Source organism: Cantharellus anzutake (assembly GCF_015039405.1).
Source record: "Cantharellus anzutake strain C23 chromosome Unknown EI90scaffold_314, whole genome shotgun sequence".
NCBI lineage: Eukaryota > Fungi > Basidiomycota > Agaricomycetes > Cantharellales > Hydnaceae > Cantharellus > Cantharellus anzutake.
Genome location: NW_024067264.1, coordinates 27616 through 44260, shown reverse-complemented (window position 1 = coordinate 44260; position 16645 = coordinate 27616). Strand labels below are relative to the sequence as shown.

The 16645-nt window shown below is 48.4% G+C and overlaps 1 protein-coding gene and 1 non-coding gene across 2 annotated transcripts; both read left to right on the top strand.

Moving 5' to 3' along the window:
- Positions 1-5242: 5242 nt before the first annotated feature.
- Positions 5243-6279, top strand: EI90DRAFT_1427028 (uncharacterized protein). Its single transcript, XM_039051793.1, has 6 exons — positions 5243-5340; positions 5390-5529; positions 5584-5696; positions 5749-5861; positions 5913-5948; positions 5995-6279. Exons 1-6 carry the CDS (start codon positions 5293-5295, stop codon positions 6001-6003), a joined length of 459 nt encoding a protein of 152 aa, XP_038907516.1. The 5' UTR covers positions 5243-5292; the 3' UTR covers positions 6004-6279.
- Positions 6280-12065: 5786 nt separating this feature from the next.
- On the top strand, positions 12066-12138 carry EI90DRAFT_t348. The gene has a single exon. It is a non-coding gene; the product is annotated as a tRNA-OTHER (tRNA).
- Positions 12139-16645: the final 4507 nt, after the last annotated feature.

Here is a 16645-nt window from a genome sequence, read left to right as displayed (position 1 = left end):
GTTTTTGCTTGACTCTGATAACTACAGTGACACCACAAGTCAAAATTTGATGAATTTTGGACTAGTCAAAAGTCTACAGTTTCTCATTCCTGAACCAAATGGTTAACTCTATGTAGCATATCTGATTTATGAAACTTTGAACTTTACAACATACCTGGTTCTATTGTTAAAGAAATGGATCCTGGGTAATCCATTTCTTCCTGTCCTTATAGACTAGAGTGTGTGCTTCACATTGCAGAAACCTGCACAGCCATGGCAGCAGAAACATTGTGGTATTAAATCAAACACGCTTTTTGACAGTATGTACATAGAGCTTAGTCAGGTGTGGTGTTTCTTTGAGACAGGAAGGTAGGACGAGTAGAAGGGGGGCCTCAGACAGATCAGAAACTAAGAAGTGAGAAAGATTTTGGCCGCAAACGACGTTTCTGTGAGAGGGGCCGCCTTTCAGCATTTTATTGAGATGTGTTGCAACTGTGACTTACAGAGAGCCTGTTTGGATGGGGATGCAGTGAGGGTCGCAATGTCATTCTTGGGAGTAGGGCCGTTGCTGTTAGAGACTGGAGTGAGATGAAGGAGTTGTCTCCATGGTGGAGGGCTTCGGCCTCAGCAACTCAGACCAGGAGCACTGTGCCAAGTTACATGTCCATGCCCTAATTTACTTACTGGCAATGAGAACTAAAAAGGGGGATCAACTCTAGTCGATTTTATCACTGGAGTGTAACCTGTGTACAAGTTAAGTATATATAGTTACAGCAAGGGTGGGGTGGAGCTAATGGGGATAGATGTTAGCCGACTGAATATTACTGACGAGCCGGGTTGCGGGTTTAATGGAATGATGGGTTATGACCCACAAGTGGAAAGGAGGGATAGGCCTGAAGGTAGACTTGCAGGGCAAGCAAGTGAATTGCCCAGTGGAGGCGGGAATGCGCTAGCGGATGTTGGAGCTGTCTGGAGAGCTTTGGGGCTCTGTACTTAGGGAGGCATAGGTAATATATTGAATTGGAGAGGTGGTGACCATCGGGGGGGGGGGGGTCGGAGGTGATTGCGGAAACCAGGGGCTCCGAGGTTAGTGGCAGAGGAGCGGAGGTGGTTGAGGGTGATGGCCATGGATGGATATGACAGTATCCCCTTCTTAGGCCTGAACCCTTGAAGGCCCAGAATTAGTAAGGTGAGGGGAGCTGTACTTACAGAAGAGAGAAAAAATGAAAATGAAAATGAAAATGAGGAGTTGGAGGGAAAGGAGAGATGGGAGAGGAGTCGAGGTTCCTAAGGAGCTTCAGGACCAGGCTTGTCTGGGTACCGAGAGTGGAAGGCTTCAACGAGGTTGGAGGCATGATCGAGTTCACTGGCAAGGAGCCATTGTGTCTCCTCATCGGTCCCTTCATAGCCTAGCCACTTGACCAGGTAGAGCAACTTGTTGCATCTACATCGGTCAATCTTGGAGTCGAGTATCTCTTCGATCTTGAACTCCATTTTGCCTTCAATTTCTATTGGAGGCGGAGGTGGCTGGTGGCAGTTCGGAATGATGTTTGGGACGGAGGGTTCGATCTGTGAGACATGGAATACCAGGTGAATGGCTCGCATGTTTTCTGGCAGGTGGAGAGTGAGGGAGTGGATTCCAATGCGGGCAATGATCTTGAATGGGCCAAGGTTTTTCTTGGAGAGCTTCTTGGAAGGTCGGGTGGAATGGAAATACTTGGCCTTTACATAGACCAAAGTTCCTACCTCAAAAGCTGGGGCAGGACTCCGACAGGAGTCTGCCAGGCCCTGGTAACGGATCTGAGTGTGGTGCATTTCCTTGCGAAGGAAGTGGTGGAGGGAGTTGAGATCTACTGAGTACTCTTGGGCGCATACTGATGTTAGGTCTCACTCCGGGTGAACAGTGATGTTCGGATGGTAGCGATTGTTGGCAAAGAATGGAGAGATGCCTGTGGTGGCATTTGGAGCATTGTTGTATGTGAACTCCATGAGAGGTAGGAGTTTGGACCAATTATCCTGCTGATAGTTACTATAGATGTGCAGGTACTGCTCGAGCATCTGGTTCATCTGTTTGGTCTGTCCATCTCCTTCCGGATGATATCCGGAGGTGAAGTGGAGGCAGATATCAAGGGCTTTACCAAGTGAATGGAAAAAATGAGAAACAAACTCCAGACCCCTGTTGGAGGTGATGTGGGAAGGAACTCCATGCTTGGAGAACACATGGAGGAGGAATAGCTTGGCCAGTTCCAGAGAGGTGATGGTATTGTGGGTAGGAATGAAAATGCACTGCTTGGACAGGTGGTCCACGATGACCAAGATGGAAGTGAATCTGGAAGAGGAGGGTAGCTGTTCGATGAAATCCATGGAGATGGAGTTCCAAGGACGTTCAGGGATAGGGAGTTGTTTGAGTAAGCTGTAAGGCTTGTGACGGGGAACTTTGGCACAGGCACAAGAAGTACAGGAGGACACGTAGCTCTTGACGAAGTTATGGATGCCTGGCCAGGTATAATCATGACAGACTAGGTCCAGGGTCCAGTTTTGACCGAAGTGTCCGGAGAGCTGGTGGTTGTGTTTGTCTCGCAAAATGCGGAGACGAAGATCATTGAAATCCGGAACGTAGATGTGGTTGTCCAGCCTTAACAGGCCTTCAGCATCAATGGACCAGTGGGAATTGGGGAGGTTGGGGGAAGCGAGATGAGAAGAGATTGTGGTATCAGAGGAGAGGGAGGCTAGAATGTCTCGATGGAGAGCCTCTGTGTCGACGAGTACAGCTGCCCAGATTACTGTGGCAGCTAGGAATGTGGCTTGTAAGGATGCAGTGAGCTGCTCCAAAGTGAAGACCAGTTGGAAGTTCTGTGGATTGATGCGAGCGTAGTCCATATCCCCTTCTTTGGGATAGACGTCCCAGCGTCTAGTCAACGCATCTGGTTTTACTCCGAGTCTTCCGGGATGGAATCGGACAGTCATGTGGAACTGGGAGAGGAACTCTGACCAGTGGGCTTGCTGCTGGGTCAAGAGTTTGGTGGTAGAGAAATACTCAAGGTTTTTGTGGTCGGTGACGACGTCGATTGGGGTTCCTGAACCTTCAAGGTAGTGGCGCCACAATCAGAATGCATCGTGAATGGCAAGCAGTTCCTTATCATGGGTGTCGTAATTGAGCTCCGGCACCGAGAGTGTTCTAGGGCGGAAAGCGATGGGGTGAATCTCTCTGTCACCACAACGGATGGACAGGATTCTGGAGATCATGTAATCGGAGGCATCAGTTTCTACAATGAGGGGGGTGTCGGGTGTCCAATGTGTCAGGATGGGAGTGGAAGTGAAGGCTTCTTTCAGGGTGTTGAAAGCAGAACGACAGTCATCAGAGAATAACCAAGGGGCTCCTTTACACATGAGGCACATCAAGGGGACCACAATGTCAGAGTATTGGTGGATGAAACACCGATAGAAGTTAGCGAAGCCAAGGAAGGACTGGACATCCTTGACTTTACGGGGCTCGGGTCAATCTTGGATGGCTTTAACCTTCTCGATGGACATGGTGAGTCTGGAGGGAGAAAGGCAGTATCCAAGATATTCCATAGTGTCCATATGAAATTCGCATTTCTTCGGATTGGCATATAGGCCATGTTTGCGGAGTCTCCTAAGAACTTCTCGGACATGCTCCTGGTGTGAAGCCATGTCTTCTGAGTAGGTAAGGATGTCATCTAGCTAGACTACCACAGAAACGTCCAAGAGGTCGGCAAAGATCGTGTTGACGAATTGCTGGAAGGCCACAGGTGCATTTGTGAGACTGAATGGCATGACGAGCCACTCATAGGAACCATAGCACGTGCAGAAGGAAGTGTTCCACTTGTCGCCTGCCACAATGCGAACCAGGTGGTAAGCATGCTGGAGGTCGAGTTGGGTATAGACAGTGGCACAGCTAGGTGCATCAAGGAGGTCTGAGATGTGGGGAAGTGGGTAGCGATCTTTCTTGGTGATCTTGTTCAGCCCTTGGAAGTCAACGCAAAGATGGAGGGATCCGTCCTTTTTGTGGATGAAGAGGACTGGTGCTGCATGAGTGGAAGTAGCGGGACGAATGAACCCGGAGGCTAGGTGTTCATCTAAGAATGCCTGGAGAGCCTTGAGTTCCGAAGTAGAGAGGGAATACATAGTTCCCAAGGGTGGTGAAGTGCCTTCCTCAAGGTCAATCTTCAGGTCGTGCTCACGGTGCGGTGCTAGCATCGAGGCTTTGCTCTTGCTGAACACATCTGCGAACTCATGGTACTCCTTTGGAATGGCTGAAAGGTCAACGGAATTGGTGTGGGATGAGGCAGCCCTCAAGTGGCTGTCCTTGGAAGGGATGGTTAGGCTGAAGGATACTGATCCTTCAAGTTGACAAGCCTTCACGAATGCGGAATGGCTGACGAACTCAATAGATGGTATCGGAGGAATGGGAGCCTGGGGCTGAGGTGCTAGCAGAACATCAGATGGTTGGATGTCGGATGATGGCAGTGGTGCCGGAGACGACAGGGGAGAGCTCAGAGTAACTGTCTTGGTAGGTTCAGAAGTTTGGAACATAATACTGCTTGAGACCCAGTCAATCAATAGGGTGGTTCATGGTTGAGTAAATTCGTCTAAAGTGAACCTAAAGTGAAATTTCTGAAGTGAACAAAAGTTCAGGCAAACTGGATCTAAAGCGTGACTTTAGATCTTTTTCAACTTGGGGCTCAAGAGCCCCAATTCATGTAAAGTCACTCACCTCAACTGCCTCTAGACTCGGCTTTACTCCCGAGTAAGTCCGTGAACCATGAGAAGTCAAGTACTGTACAGTTTCTCAGCTCAGGTCACCTGCCCTCGCCGTCCGCATTCCCATCACATACTACTGCATCGGACTGTTGATGCCACCAAAATGAAAGAACCTTGCAGAGGGTGTTACTCCATCTCAGCCATGGCCTGGCCGCCATCTGTTGTAGTTATTTCTCTTCATTTTCTATTCAATCTGTGCTCCATATAGTGTCATGTGACTGCCAAGTCGCTCTTTACTGTTCTTACTACTGTAATAACACTAAAGTGCTACTCAGGCAAGTCCCCTCTTGTATATACTGTTCTTACTACTGTAATAACACTAAAGTGCTACTCAGACTGAGGTATCCTGCTGAGATACAATACCATCCACGCATGCCCAGGGATGGTGAGGCTGATGCCACACTGACCATTGTCAAGGCCGAGGCTAAGTCAGAATCAAGGCCTCCGAAAATTCAATGGGATTCCAATGAACACTGGACTTACCGCTTGATTGATTACCTCTCAAATAACTTGGATGTTTGACTGAAGATGTTCAGTGACTCAGTAAAGGATGCAAAGAAGCAGTCTCGTAAAAAAGTGAGTATTCCGACATTTCATGGACAGCTTATTGTTCACCGTTACCTAGGTTGTTGGTAGCAAGCCTAAGGTTGAGTATTATCGTGAAATAGCCAAGGCAGTTTTTGATGTCGAGGGTGAGGGTGAGTGTGCAGTGTACCGAATGGAGCCTGAACGTTATGCAACATCTGTTATGGGTCGGATTACCTAGTAAGTCATCTCACGGTGCCTGCTTCGGGCCATCTGATGGTTCCTCAACTATAGTTTACAAAAGACATATACTGCATGTCGCAAGATGCTGAGGAGTACTGGTGAAGGCTTGAAAGACGAAAACCTTGGTGATGCGGGGGATTCTGAGTCTTACCATAACCAGTTAGGTGAAGTGTTTTCCGATTATTTCCATACTACTACTGATGTTTTGGATTCAAGAATCAATTCGATCATTTTTCCCTTGGTGGGACACACTGAATGGTTGGTGGTCCGAGCATCCCAAGTATGCATTTCAGATGGTGTCAAACTCAGTAAGCGGTGTTGAAAAGATGGTTGGCGACTTGGAGCAAGCTGTCTCCAGTCCTGCTGAGCTTGACAAGCAGGTTCTGGATGAGGAAGATGAGAATGGTCTTGATTCAGTGAGTTTGTGTGCTTTAATCCCCCTTTTTTTCAACTAATGGCAAGTTTAATTAGGTCCGGGGAACTACTTCCCATCCACCCTCACTTTCCAGGTCATCTCCACCTCTTGAATCTCCGATCTTGTTCCAACCCGGCCCACTTCCTCACATTGATCCAGCACTTCTTGACATGGAACCACCACTTTTCCGCATGGATCTACCACTTCCCCATGCGGACCCACAGCTCCCTGATATCAAGCCAGGGCTGGATTTGGAAGATCCTAGCACGCCATCCCAAACCTCTTCTTGTACATTGGCACGGACCCCCACATCTATTGTGGCAAAATCAAAGGGTGACCCAGCCCGGCAAACATCGCGCACTCCAGGCCCAAAGGCCCGAAAGGATTTTATGACTGACTTCCATGAAGCCACACGGATTGACCAGGCTCAAGCTCAGCAAGAGGCACAATACCACCATGTGCAGCAAATGGCACGACCCGAACCCAAGAAAGAGAAGATGTGCCGAAAACATGAAATTGAGTCCCTCAAACTTCAAGTCCAATTAGCGCAGGTTCAAGCGCAGCAACACCAAGCATGATTGCAGCATTTTTATTGAGGCACTAAGTCCACCACGTTTATATACTTTTTGCCAATGGGGTTTCGAGTTCTAGTACAGAGCATCAAATAGTGCTTCTTGTACATGATGGCACTTCTGTTGCGCTTCTGTCTCCCCTGGCAGAGGTGGTCCTACCCCACCCCATACAAAACCTTCAACAGGTCCGTCCTCCTCCCTCTCATCTTCATCAATCCTACCCTCATCAACCCATTCCCAAAAATCACTCTCATACTCATGATCCTCCACACGTGCCGCAAATGAGTGGATAATCAAGCAGGTGCGGACCCATGCAAGTGCAAGTACGTAGTCACGCTCTGAATTAATTTGTTGACGGAGTCCACGCAGTGACTGAAACCGACCTTTAAGGTACCCTACAGCATGCTCAGACCTGATGCGTACCTGGTTTGCATGAGCATTAGGTAATTTATAAATCCATATTAGATATGTAACACACCGTTGACAGGTGGTAGTTGAATTGGTGGTTATATGGTATGAGTGACTGTGGGCGCTTATAAGGTACCATGCACCACGGCAACAGTGCATATGCTGAATCGGCCCACAACCACTCACCTTCATGGAAGAGCTGGCTGGAATCCTTGAAAGTGCGAGATTCCTTGAATGCTGTTGAGTCATGCATGCTGCCAGGAGGGCCAAGCACATAGTCAATGATCCGAAGGTTTGGCAGTGTCACAAGCTAGAAAATCCATCAGCACCAGTAATTCACACTAAGAATTGCATGCACCGAAAGACTAAGAGAATAGTTGGACTTACGATCAAAGAATTGCTCCCCAAAGTGCCCAGGTTTCGATGCAAGAGGAATCAGTGTGCCATCAACCATGCAAAAACCTGGCCTCCAGGCTTACCCAATCTGATGCTTCTCGCTTTTCGTCTACATTTGGCCATCGAATGGCCTGGTTGTGAAGCGGTAAAAAGGCGATAACGACGTGACGTGTGGCCTTCACAACAGTCCCAGCACTACAACCTGCCCACTGTGCAATCGCATCAACAGATGCAGCACTGCCGAAATGACCAAACCGAAATAGGGCAATGGCAAGCTGCTGTGCAATAGGCCATTGGTTATTTTGAGAGTTGTTATAAAAGCAGGGGTGATCTCGAATAAGAGTGAGGAGAATGTTGAATGTACGAGGTGAGATGCGGAGGTTTCGACGAAAGTGCACATGGTCATCCTCTTTATAACACCTAAGAACAAGCCCTAGCTGGCTGCATTTTGAGACATCATGTGGGAATAGGACACGGATGGAAAGGAGAGTGGAAAGGAAGTGTCGAACACGGAACAAAGACTGGAAATATGAGCGGCGGAGAGTTTGCAGCGCTTGGTCACATTCCGCATTAGAAGATGCAACAGATAGGCAACAGGAGCTGTTGTTGCTGCTGCTGTCGCTGCTGCTGCTGTCACTGCTGCTGCTGCTGGATAAGGAGTCTACACTGGCACTGTGTCCGTCGCTAGGGTCATAAGAGTCATCACTAGAATTCGAAAAATTGCTGGATCTGAGATGTCGGCATTGATGATAGTAATGGGCACGTAGTCGGAGGGCATGCTGGGTGGCAGCATGTATGAGACGCTGGCGGTCAGACACAACAGGCATCAGAACTGTGGAGTTATTACATAATACAGTGCAAGGTGATGAGTGACGGACTTATGGAAATCGGGTCCGAGCAACTTTAGACACAGTTTAGAAGCAGTGTGACTGTGAACGCCTGACCTGATGTTCTAAACTCAACCTGAACTCACTCTGAACTCATGTCCCATGTGAGGCAAAACTCGGGCCAATCTGGATGCAATTTAGAATTAGTTTGGGCCCAATTTAACTAACTGTGAACGGCCCTAATGGATTGTAGCAGGTAAGCCAGTTGTGTCCTAGGACTAGGGAACAAGATCCATCCAGCGATGTGACAAAGAAAGTCGTGGGGGTGATGTTTCCAGAAGCGAAGCGGAGGGGAATATCAACGGCGCTGCAAGAGGGCTAGCGGCTCTCTATGCCGACTAAGCTTGTGGGGCCAAACTCTCCTAAAACTTCACTTTCTCTCTAGACTTTGCTCGACTCTCGATCCTTAACTCCGCGTGGTGAGTTCTCCAGGATTTCCGCAAGGTCCGGGCTCAACAAATCCACTACCCACTCGTTGCAGGCTAGATTGTTGCCCTTATTCCTACTGTTGGAATTCCACACACTCACACCCACTCTAGCGTGTCCTAGCACCTTAGAGAAAATTGGGGGAGGGGAGAACTTCTTTTCAAAAATCCGGTATGTACAGGATTATAAGAAATAATTATTTTTAGAAATAATTGATGGTGAATATGAAAATAAAAGAAATAAGCGATATCTCAACGGATTTACGGAATTATGAGCCGAAATTGGAAATGTAGCCGGAGATAACTCTCACACAGCCGATAAACATTTTTACCAATTTATTAGACACCGTGGGAATGAGTGAGGCTGGAATTCTGGGTTGCCACTTGAGATTCCCATGCCCACACATGCCCGTGACCTGCTGTGCCTAACTTCTCCAACATGGAACTCCGTCAAATCTCCACCGATTGGGACGTTCTTGGTATCGTCAGAATCGTACGAATTAGCACTATTTTTAGATACCAATTCCGTACCGAGTCGTCGCATGAATAAAAAGGGTTTTCTAATCATGGAAACGGGTATCTGAGCCAGTGCTGCACGTGGGCGATTATCCCGCCTACAGCACAGGTTATGATTGAGTTAGTGCTACCATCAAAAAGGCATAGTTGTAGAGGTTTAATCTGATATGTCTTCAGGGCCAGCTTCTTCACGAATGGGTTGTCAATGAAGCAGTCTGAAGACCCAGATCTATGAGTGCGGGAACGTTCTCATAGGTGTGGAAGAGTTTATTTTTTGTTCTTACATCGGACAGAGAAGAAGGAATGGGAGAAGAGAGAGAAGAGAAGCGGAGAGAGGTGGAACGATCTACAGAAGTAGGAGGAGGAGGAGGAGGAGGAGAAAGTGGTACATCAGCAACACTATCTACAATGGGTAGAACATCAACCGGAGGGTCAACATTAAGAGGAGAAAATAGACCATTAGAAAGAGAAAAAGAAATGGGGATGTGGAGGGAGGACAAGTCAGAGATGGAAGACACGTTTAAGCACACTTCTTTGAGTGCATGGAGGGAAGAATTGCAACCCCCAGTCCGTGCGGAGTCCACGGGGGTGTGGACTAATTTTTTGCCTCTGCGGAAGCAGATCCTTGCTCCTCGGTCTGGGCCATGTGGGCCTTAGATGCACAAGAAGAAGACTTGGGACAGTCCTTGACCATATGGCCAGACTGACCACAGAACATGCAAAGTTTCTCATCGAGATGATGCTTACGCTCTTGTGGCGTGAGCTTGCCATTGTCTCCGAGTTTTGACAAAAGATCTGGCTTAGCAGAGCTGACCTTGGACTTCTTGTTGTCCTTCAGAAGCTTGCTACCAGAAGTGGAGTTGAACGAGGAGGAGGAAGGAATGGGGTCGGAGTGAGAAGCGGTAGTGGTCTTGTCAAAGACATTGGAGGAGGGTTTCGTGTGGCATGTCACTTCGGATTTACGCTCCCAATAGCATGCATCGAAAGTCTGTGACAAGGTCCAAAGTTCCGAAAGAGTAGAAGGTTTACCTACCCTGGCAATGTCATCTTTGATACGTTCCAGCAATCCATTATAGAAAAAATGACAGAGCACGGCTTCTTCGTAACCATGAAGTTGAGAAGCATGTCGATTGAACTCGATGACGTACTTATTAATGTGGTGCCCGTCCTTCATATCCAGGGTCATTAGTTGGACTTTGGTGTTGCCCACAGGATCATGAGGACCGAAGTTGGTTTGAAGCTCGTTGATGAACTCCTGGTAGTTATTCATCCAACAAGGACGAAGTAGAGCATTCTGATTGAAGAGTAGGTCCGGCTTGAACCAATCAAGGGCCATCCCCTTGAGGTAGGACTGTGTGAAGATGACCTTGGCATGGTCACTAGCAAAAGCAAGGGGGCGGTCCTGAAAGTTCAATTCGCATTGGACCAGAAATACTCGGAGTTCATGGGGATCTTTTCCATCGAACTGTTTGGGCTCACAGACCTTGGTCTGGAGAGCGGAAGATGGTGGAGGAGGTGGACGTCCAGTGTGACGAGCCAAACTGGCGATGGCCTGGGCTAGCTGTGTGATAGTTACGTTGGGGATGGGTTCGGCATCGTCAGTGGTTGGGACAGTAGGGATGGGAGGATCAGCAGGAGGAGGGTTGACGAAGTCGGGGACCTCAGAAACGAGTCCAAAGAGGTGAACTGGATCTATGGGCTGTTCCGTGGCATCTCCAAAGTCGGAATCTGCAACTGGTGATTGATTTCTAATGGGATGCATGATCAGAGTCGACTGTCAGGGATGGTGCAGGAGAGGTGGGGGTAGCGGCCTGGGCGGTGGCAGAGTGACAGGAATGTATAGCGAGCGGCCCTCACTTGGGCTCACGTTGCAAGAGGGCTAGCGGCTCTCTATGCCGACTAGGCTCGTGGGGCCAAACTCTCCAAAACTTCACTTTCTCTCTAGACTTCGCTACACTCTCGATCCTTAACTCCGTGGTGGGTTCTCCAGGATTCCGCAAGGTCCGGGCTCAACTAATCTACTACCCACTCGTTGTGGGCTAGACAGTTGCCCTTATTCCTACTGTTGGATTCCACACACTCACTCCAACTCTAGCGCGTCCTAGCACCTTAGAGAAATTGGGGGAGGGGAGAACTTCCTTTCAAAAATCTGGTATGTACAGGATTATAAGAAATAATTATTTTTAGAAATAATTGATGGGAAATATTGGTACCATATGGCACCTGCATACCTTATTAGGCGAAATAATAAAAAAAGGGTAATAGTATCAATAAAAGAATTTTGATCAATAACTGAAATGATGGCAAAATATGAAAATAAAAGAAAATAAGCGATTTCTCAACGGATTTACGGAATTAAGAGCCAAAATTGGAAATGAAGCCAGAGATAACTCTCACGCAGCCAATAGGCATTTTTACCAATTTATTAGACGCTGTGGGAACGAGTGAGGCTGGAATTCTGGGTTGCCACTTGAAATTCCCACGCCCACACATGCTCGTGACCTGCTGTGCCTAACTTCTCCAACACAGAACTCCGTCAAATCTCCACCGATTGGGACGTCCCGTTCTTGGTATCGTCAGAATCGTACGAATTAGGACTATTTTTAGATACCAAATTTGTACTGAGTCGTCGCGTGAATGAAAGTCGTTTCCTAATCGTAGAATCGGGTATCCGAGCCGAGTCTGTGCGTGGGCAATTATCCTGCCTACAATGTCCCTGTCTGGCTTCTTAGGCTGAAGCAGTAATGATTGTCATTAGGATGAAAGGCTAAACTAGACTAAACTAAGCTGGAGTAAGATACTTGCCTGAAGCAGTAATGAGAAGAAGGCTGCTTCTTTGGTTCTGCTTCGGCTTGTTGTAGTCAATAGACCTTAGTAGTTGATAAGACTTACAGGCTCTTAGAGAACCAGTTGTGGCCGCATGGTGTAGTGGTTATCACCTCCAAATATATGTTGGATGGTCCCTGGTTCGAATCCTGGTGTGGCCACCTTTTTCAGATTACAATATGGCTCGGTTTATATACAGGCGGGAACGGGTCACGTGGGGGGGTGCCACGTCAGCCCAGGTGGAGCCAGGTTATGTAGTAACTCAGGTGAGCACCCCTGGGGCAGTCTGGAGTAGACTTTAGCCTAGATACAATAAGTAGAAAGGATAATATACAGGAAGACTTGCCTGGAGTAGACTTTAGCCTAGATACAATAAGTAGAAAGGATAAAGTCGACTCCAAAGTCACATGACTATCTATAGAGTGAAGATTGAAACAAAAGAGACAACTCAAACTACAACAGGTTATCGCAGATGGCTCCATGGGTGATCCCAAGTGTCAGAGGGGAGAAGTACAAATGAGGATGCACTATTGTATCTCAGCAGGATACCTCAGTCTGAGTAGCAGTTTAGTGTTATTACAGTAGTAAGAACAGTAAAGAGCGACTTGGCAGTCACATGACACTATATGGAGCACAGATTGAATAGAAAATGAAGAGAACTAACTACAACACCATGGCAACGCTACCCTTGGAGATGACAAGTCCAAGGTATTTGATGCAGCGCTCCTCAAACTTGCACTTTTCTGTAGTAACTCAGGTTAGCACCCCTGGGGCAGTCTGAGATAGACTTTAGCCTTGATACAATAAGTAGAAAGGATAAAGTCAACCTCAAAGTCACATGACTATATGTAGAGTGAAGATTGAAACAAAAAGAGACACCTCAAACTACAACATTTTCCAGTTTGAGGAAGAGCTTCCTCCTTCACAGTGTTTCCAGCACTTCCCGCACAACCTTCCGATGTTCCTCTAGGGTGGACATGAAGATCAGGATGTCATCCATGTAGCAGATAACAACCTCCCAGTCGATGAAGTCCCAGAGGATGTCGTTCATCATGGTCTGGAAGGTCACTGGGGAGTTGCATAGCCTGAAGAACATCACCATGGGTTTGAACAGGCCCCAGTTGGTCGCAAATGCCGCTTTCCACTAGTTGCCATCTTTGATCCATACATTGTTGAACCCCCAGTGCAGATCTAGCGCCGAGACATACTTTGTGTTTCGAAGGCGCGCGAGGATGTCAGAAATGAGTGGGAGGGGTATGAGTTCTTGACCGTTATTTCATTGAGCTTTCGGTAGTCCTGGACCAGGCACAGGGACCCATCCTTCTTCTTGACGAAGAATACGGGGGTGCCCATCGGTGACTTCGATGGGCATGTGCACCCGTTCCGCAGGTTTTCATGTAGGAACTCATCCAGCTCTTTCTGTTCCAGTCGGGATAGGGGAAAGGTTTTGCCTCTAGGGAGCTTGGCATCTGGGGTTAGATCGATAGCGTGGTCCCAAGGCTTCTGGGGGGGCAGCACATTGAAGGCTTCCTTCGAGAATACATCCCGGAAGTCTCTGTAGTGCTTGGGCACCAGCTCTTCCAGCGTCAGCGGTTTCACCTCTGCGTCTTGGGCTTCCTCCGCTAGGCGTTGGGACGGCATGGTCATCGCCCTTAGGTCGTGCCCCCACTCTGGCAGGATTATGGCAGTGTAGATCCCATCCCCAGGCTCCACTTCGGGGGTCTGCTCAGCAGTTGCTTGCAGCAACCGGCAGAAGGAGGGGCAACAGGACATGATGACCTTCTGCTGTGCCCAGTCGACCTCTGGGTTATGGTGTAGCAGCCACGAGTGCCTGATGATTGCCCTAGGTTTTCCATGGCAAAGCGGGCCCACTCTGTGTGTTGGCCAAACGTCAACAGGGCTTCCAGCTCTTCAGTGATGGCCCCATTCTCATTTGGCGTTCCATCTACATTGCGCACTGGGATGGGCTGGGGGAGCGGGGTTGTCTCGAGCCTGTGCTGCTGGATGAAGTCTGGGCTTATGAAGTTCCCAGTCATGCTGGAGTCTAACAGCGCTGACATGGTGACTGCGGTGAGGGATGGTAATGCAGTCACTTTTACTTTCATGTTGAGGGAGCAGGGGGACTGTTTGGTGAGCACATAGATGGCAGGTGGGGAGACAGCCACCTCAAGGGGTGGGCCAGCAGGTTTCGTGCCTTTCTTGGTTGAGGATGCGGTTTTCCTCTGTTTCTTAGCAATTACCTGGTGGAATTTGGACAACGGCACGGACTCGCGCGTATCTCGGTATTTGCACTGGGTGCTGTTGCTCATAGGTGGCTGGGATGCATCCCTCACCGGTCGCCTTCCCGAAAATCCTCTGGGGGGTCTGCTTCCTCTCCCCCTTTGTCTCTTTCGGGTGTCTCCATCAGCTGGCTTCTCAGCCCTTCTGCGAGTGCTTGAAGGTCCTCCAGGTGCATGCGGCGTATTCAGCGAACTTTTGGGAGGGGGCAGTCTCGTGCAAAGTGCCCCAGTGCATTGCAGTTGTGGCATAGCCCAGGTCAGCCCTCGAATGGTCGAGGTCCATTGGCTGAGGGGGCAGAGCTGGGGGGCGCGGGGCCGTGGCTGTGGGGGTTGTCAGTGGCGGTCTCACGGGGGGAAGGGGTGGTTTAGACAGGGGGAGGCAGGGTTGTGTCACCTGGAAGTGCCGCCACTGGTTGTCGAGGAGGGTGGCTTCTTGTTTCCATTCTGCCCAAGTCCTTGGCATGGGACGCTGCAAGAGGGCTAGCAGCTCTCTATGCCGACTAAGCTCGTGGGGCCAAACTCTCCAAAATGTAGTAACTCAGGTGAGCAGCCCTGGGGCAGTCTAGAGTAGACTTTAGCCTTGATACAATAAGTAGAAAGGATAAAGTCGACTCCAAAGTCACATGACTATATATAGAGTGAAGATTGGAATGAAAAGAGACAACTCAAACTACAACACTCCCCCTCAATCAAACTCTAATCTTCTAAGTCCTAACAAGGAACATTGATGTTGATGGAGGTCTCTGGGAAGAGCCTTAGTCAGGATGTCTGCACAATTCTCCTTTGAAGCAACCCATTGGATCTTCAACTTTCCCAAATCCACCTGATCCCTGATCCAGTAATACTTGGTGTTGATGTGTTTCATCCTCCCATGGTGTTCTGGATTCTTGGCAACTTTGATGGTGGACTCATTGTCCATTTGAAGTGGGAATGGGGTGTTTTGGGGATATCCAAGTTCCTCAAGAAGGTATGTCATCCAAGTTCCATCTGAGGCTCCAGAGTTGGCAGCATAGAGCTCTGCTTCAGTGGTGGATTTGGCCACAACATCTTGACGTCTGCTAGACCAGTTAACACATGAAGAACCAATAAAGGTGGCATATCCAGAAGTGGAACAAGCCTTTTCAGTGTCACCAGCATAGTCAGAGTCAGAGAAAACTGAAAGTGAGACTCCCCCAGAATGAGATGGCCCAAACTCAAGGCAATAATCCAAAGTGCCTTTGAGATACCTAAACACTCTCTGAATGGCCTCCCAATGAATTCTGCCTGGGCAGGAGTTGAAGCGACTTAGTAACCCCACTGCATAGGCAATATCAGGCCTGGTCCCAATAGCCAAATACATGAGGCTACCTACAGCACTCAAGTATGGCACTCCCAACATGTAATCCTTTTCTTCCTTAGACATATTGTCAACCTTGGAGAGTGTGATGGAAGGATCAAGGGGAGTGAGAAGGGGTCTGGAATGTTGGTGATTAAAACGATTGAGAATGTCAGAAGTGTGTTTGTGTTGAGAGAGCCAAATCTTGTGTTGGGAACGATTCCTGTGAACTTCCAATCCCAAGATATAACTAAGCTCCCCCAGATCCCTCATCTCAAACTTTGTCTGGAGTTCCAACTTGACTTTGTTGAGAACTGCCAAGTCATTGCAGGCAAGGGTAATGTCATCCACATAGACTGGAATGATCACTTTCACCTTGTCCTTACCCCACACCCAGATAGAATTATCACTTGGGCACCTCTTGAACCAAGATCCAGAAAAGTCTCATGGAGTTTTTGATACCATTGCCTTGGACTTTGCTTCAGGCCATAGAGTGACTTCTTCAAGTGACATACCAAGTGCTCCTTCCCAGGCTCCACAAACCCTTCAGGCTGAGTCATATAGATATCCTCATCCAGATCACCATTCAAGAAGGCAGAGGAGACATCCATATGATGAAGTTCCAAGTCTTCAATGGCTGAAATGGCAAGGAGAGAGCGAAGAGAAGCAAATTTGGCAACTGGGGCAAAAGTTTCTGTGTAGTCAAGGTGGGGTTTCTGGGAAAAACCTTGAGCAACAATCCTAGCCTTGTACCTTTCTATAGTCCCATCTGAGTTCTCCTTAATCTTAAAAACCCACTTGGAACCAACAGATTTCCTCCCCTTTGGAAGTGGCACCAACTCCCATGTGTCATGAGACAGCATTTGGGTGTCCTGCCACAATGGCCAGTCATCACGTTTCTTGGCCTCCTTCATAGACTTAGGCTCAACAGTTGAAGTGGAGAATGCAAATTCAACCATCTCCTCCTGTGAAAGAGCCTTAGAGAGGGACTTGCTCAGCAGGGCAGAGGCAGCCATGTCAGACTCAGAGTCATCTTCATCAGAGCCATCATGGTCTGAGTCAGATTGGACATCT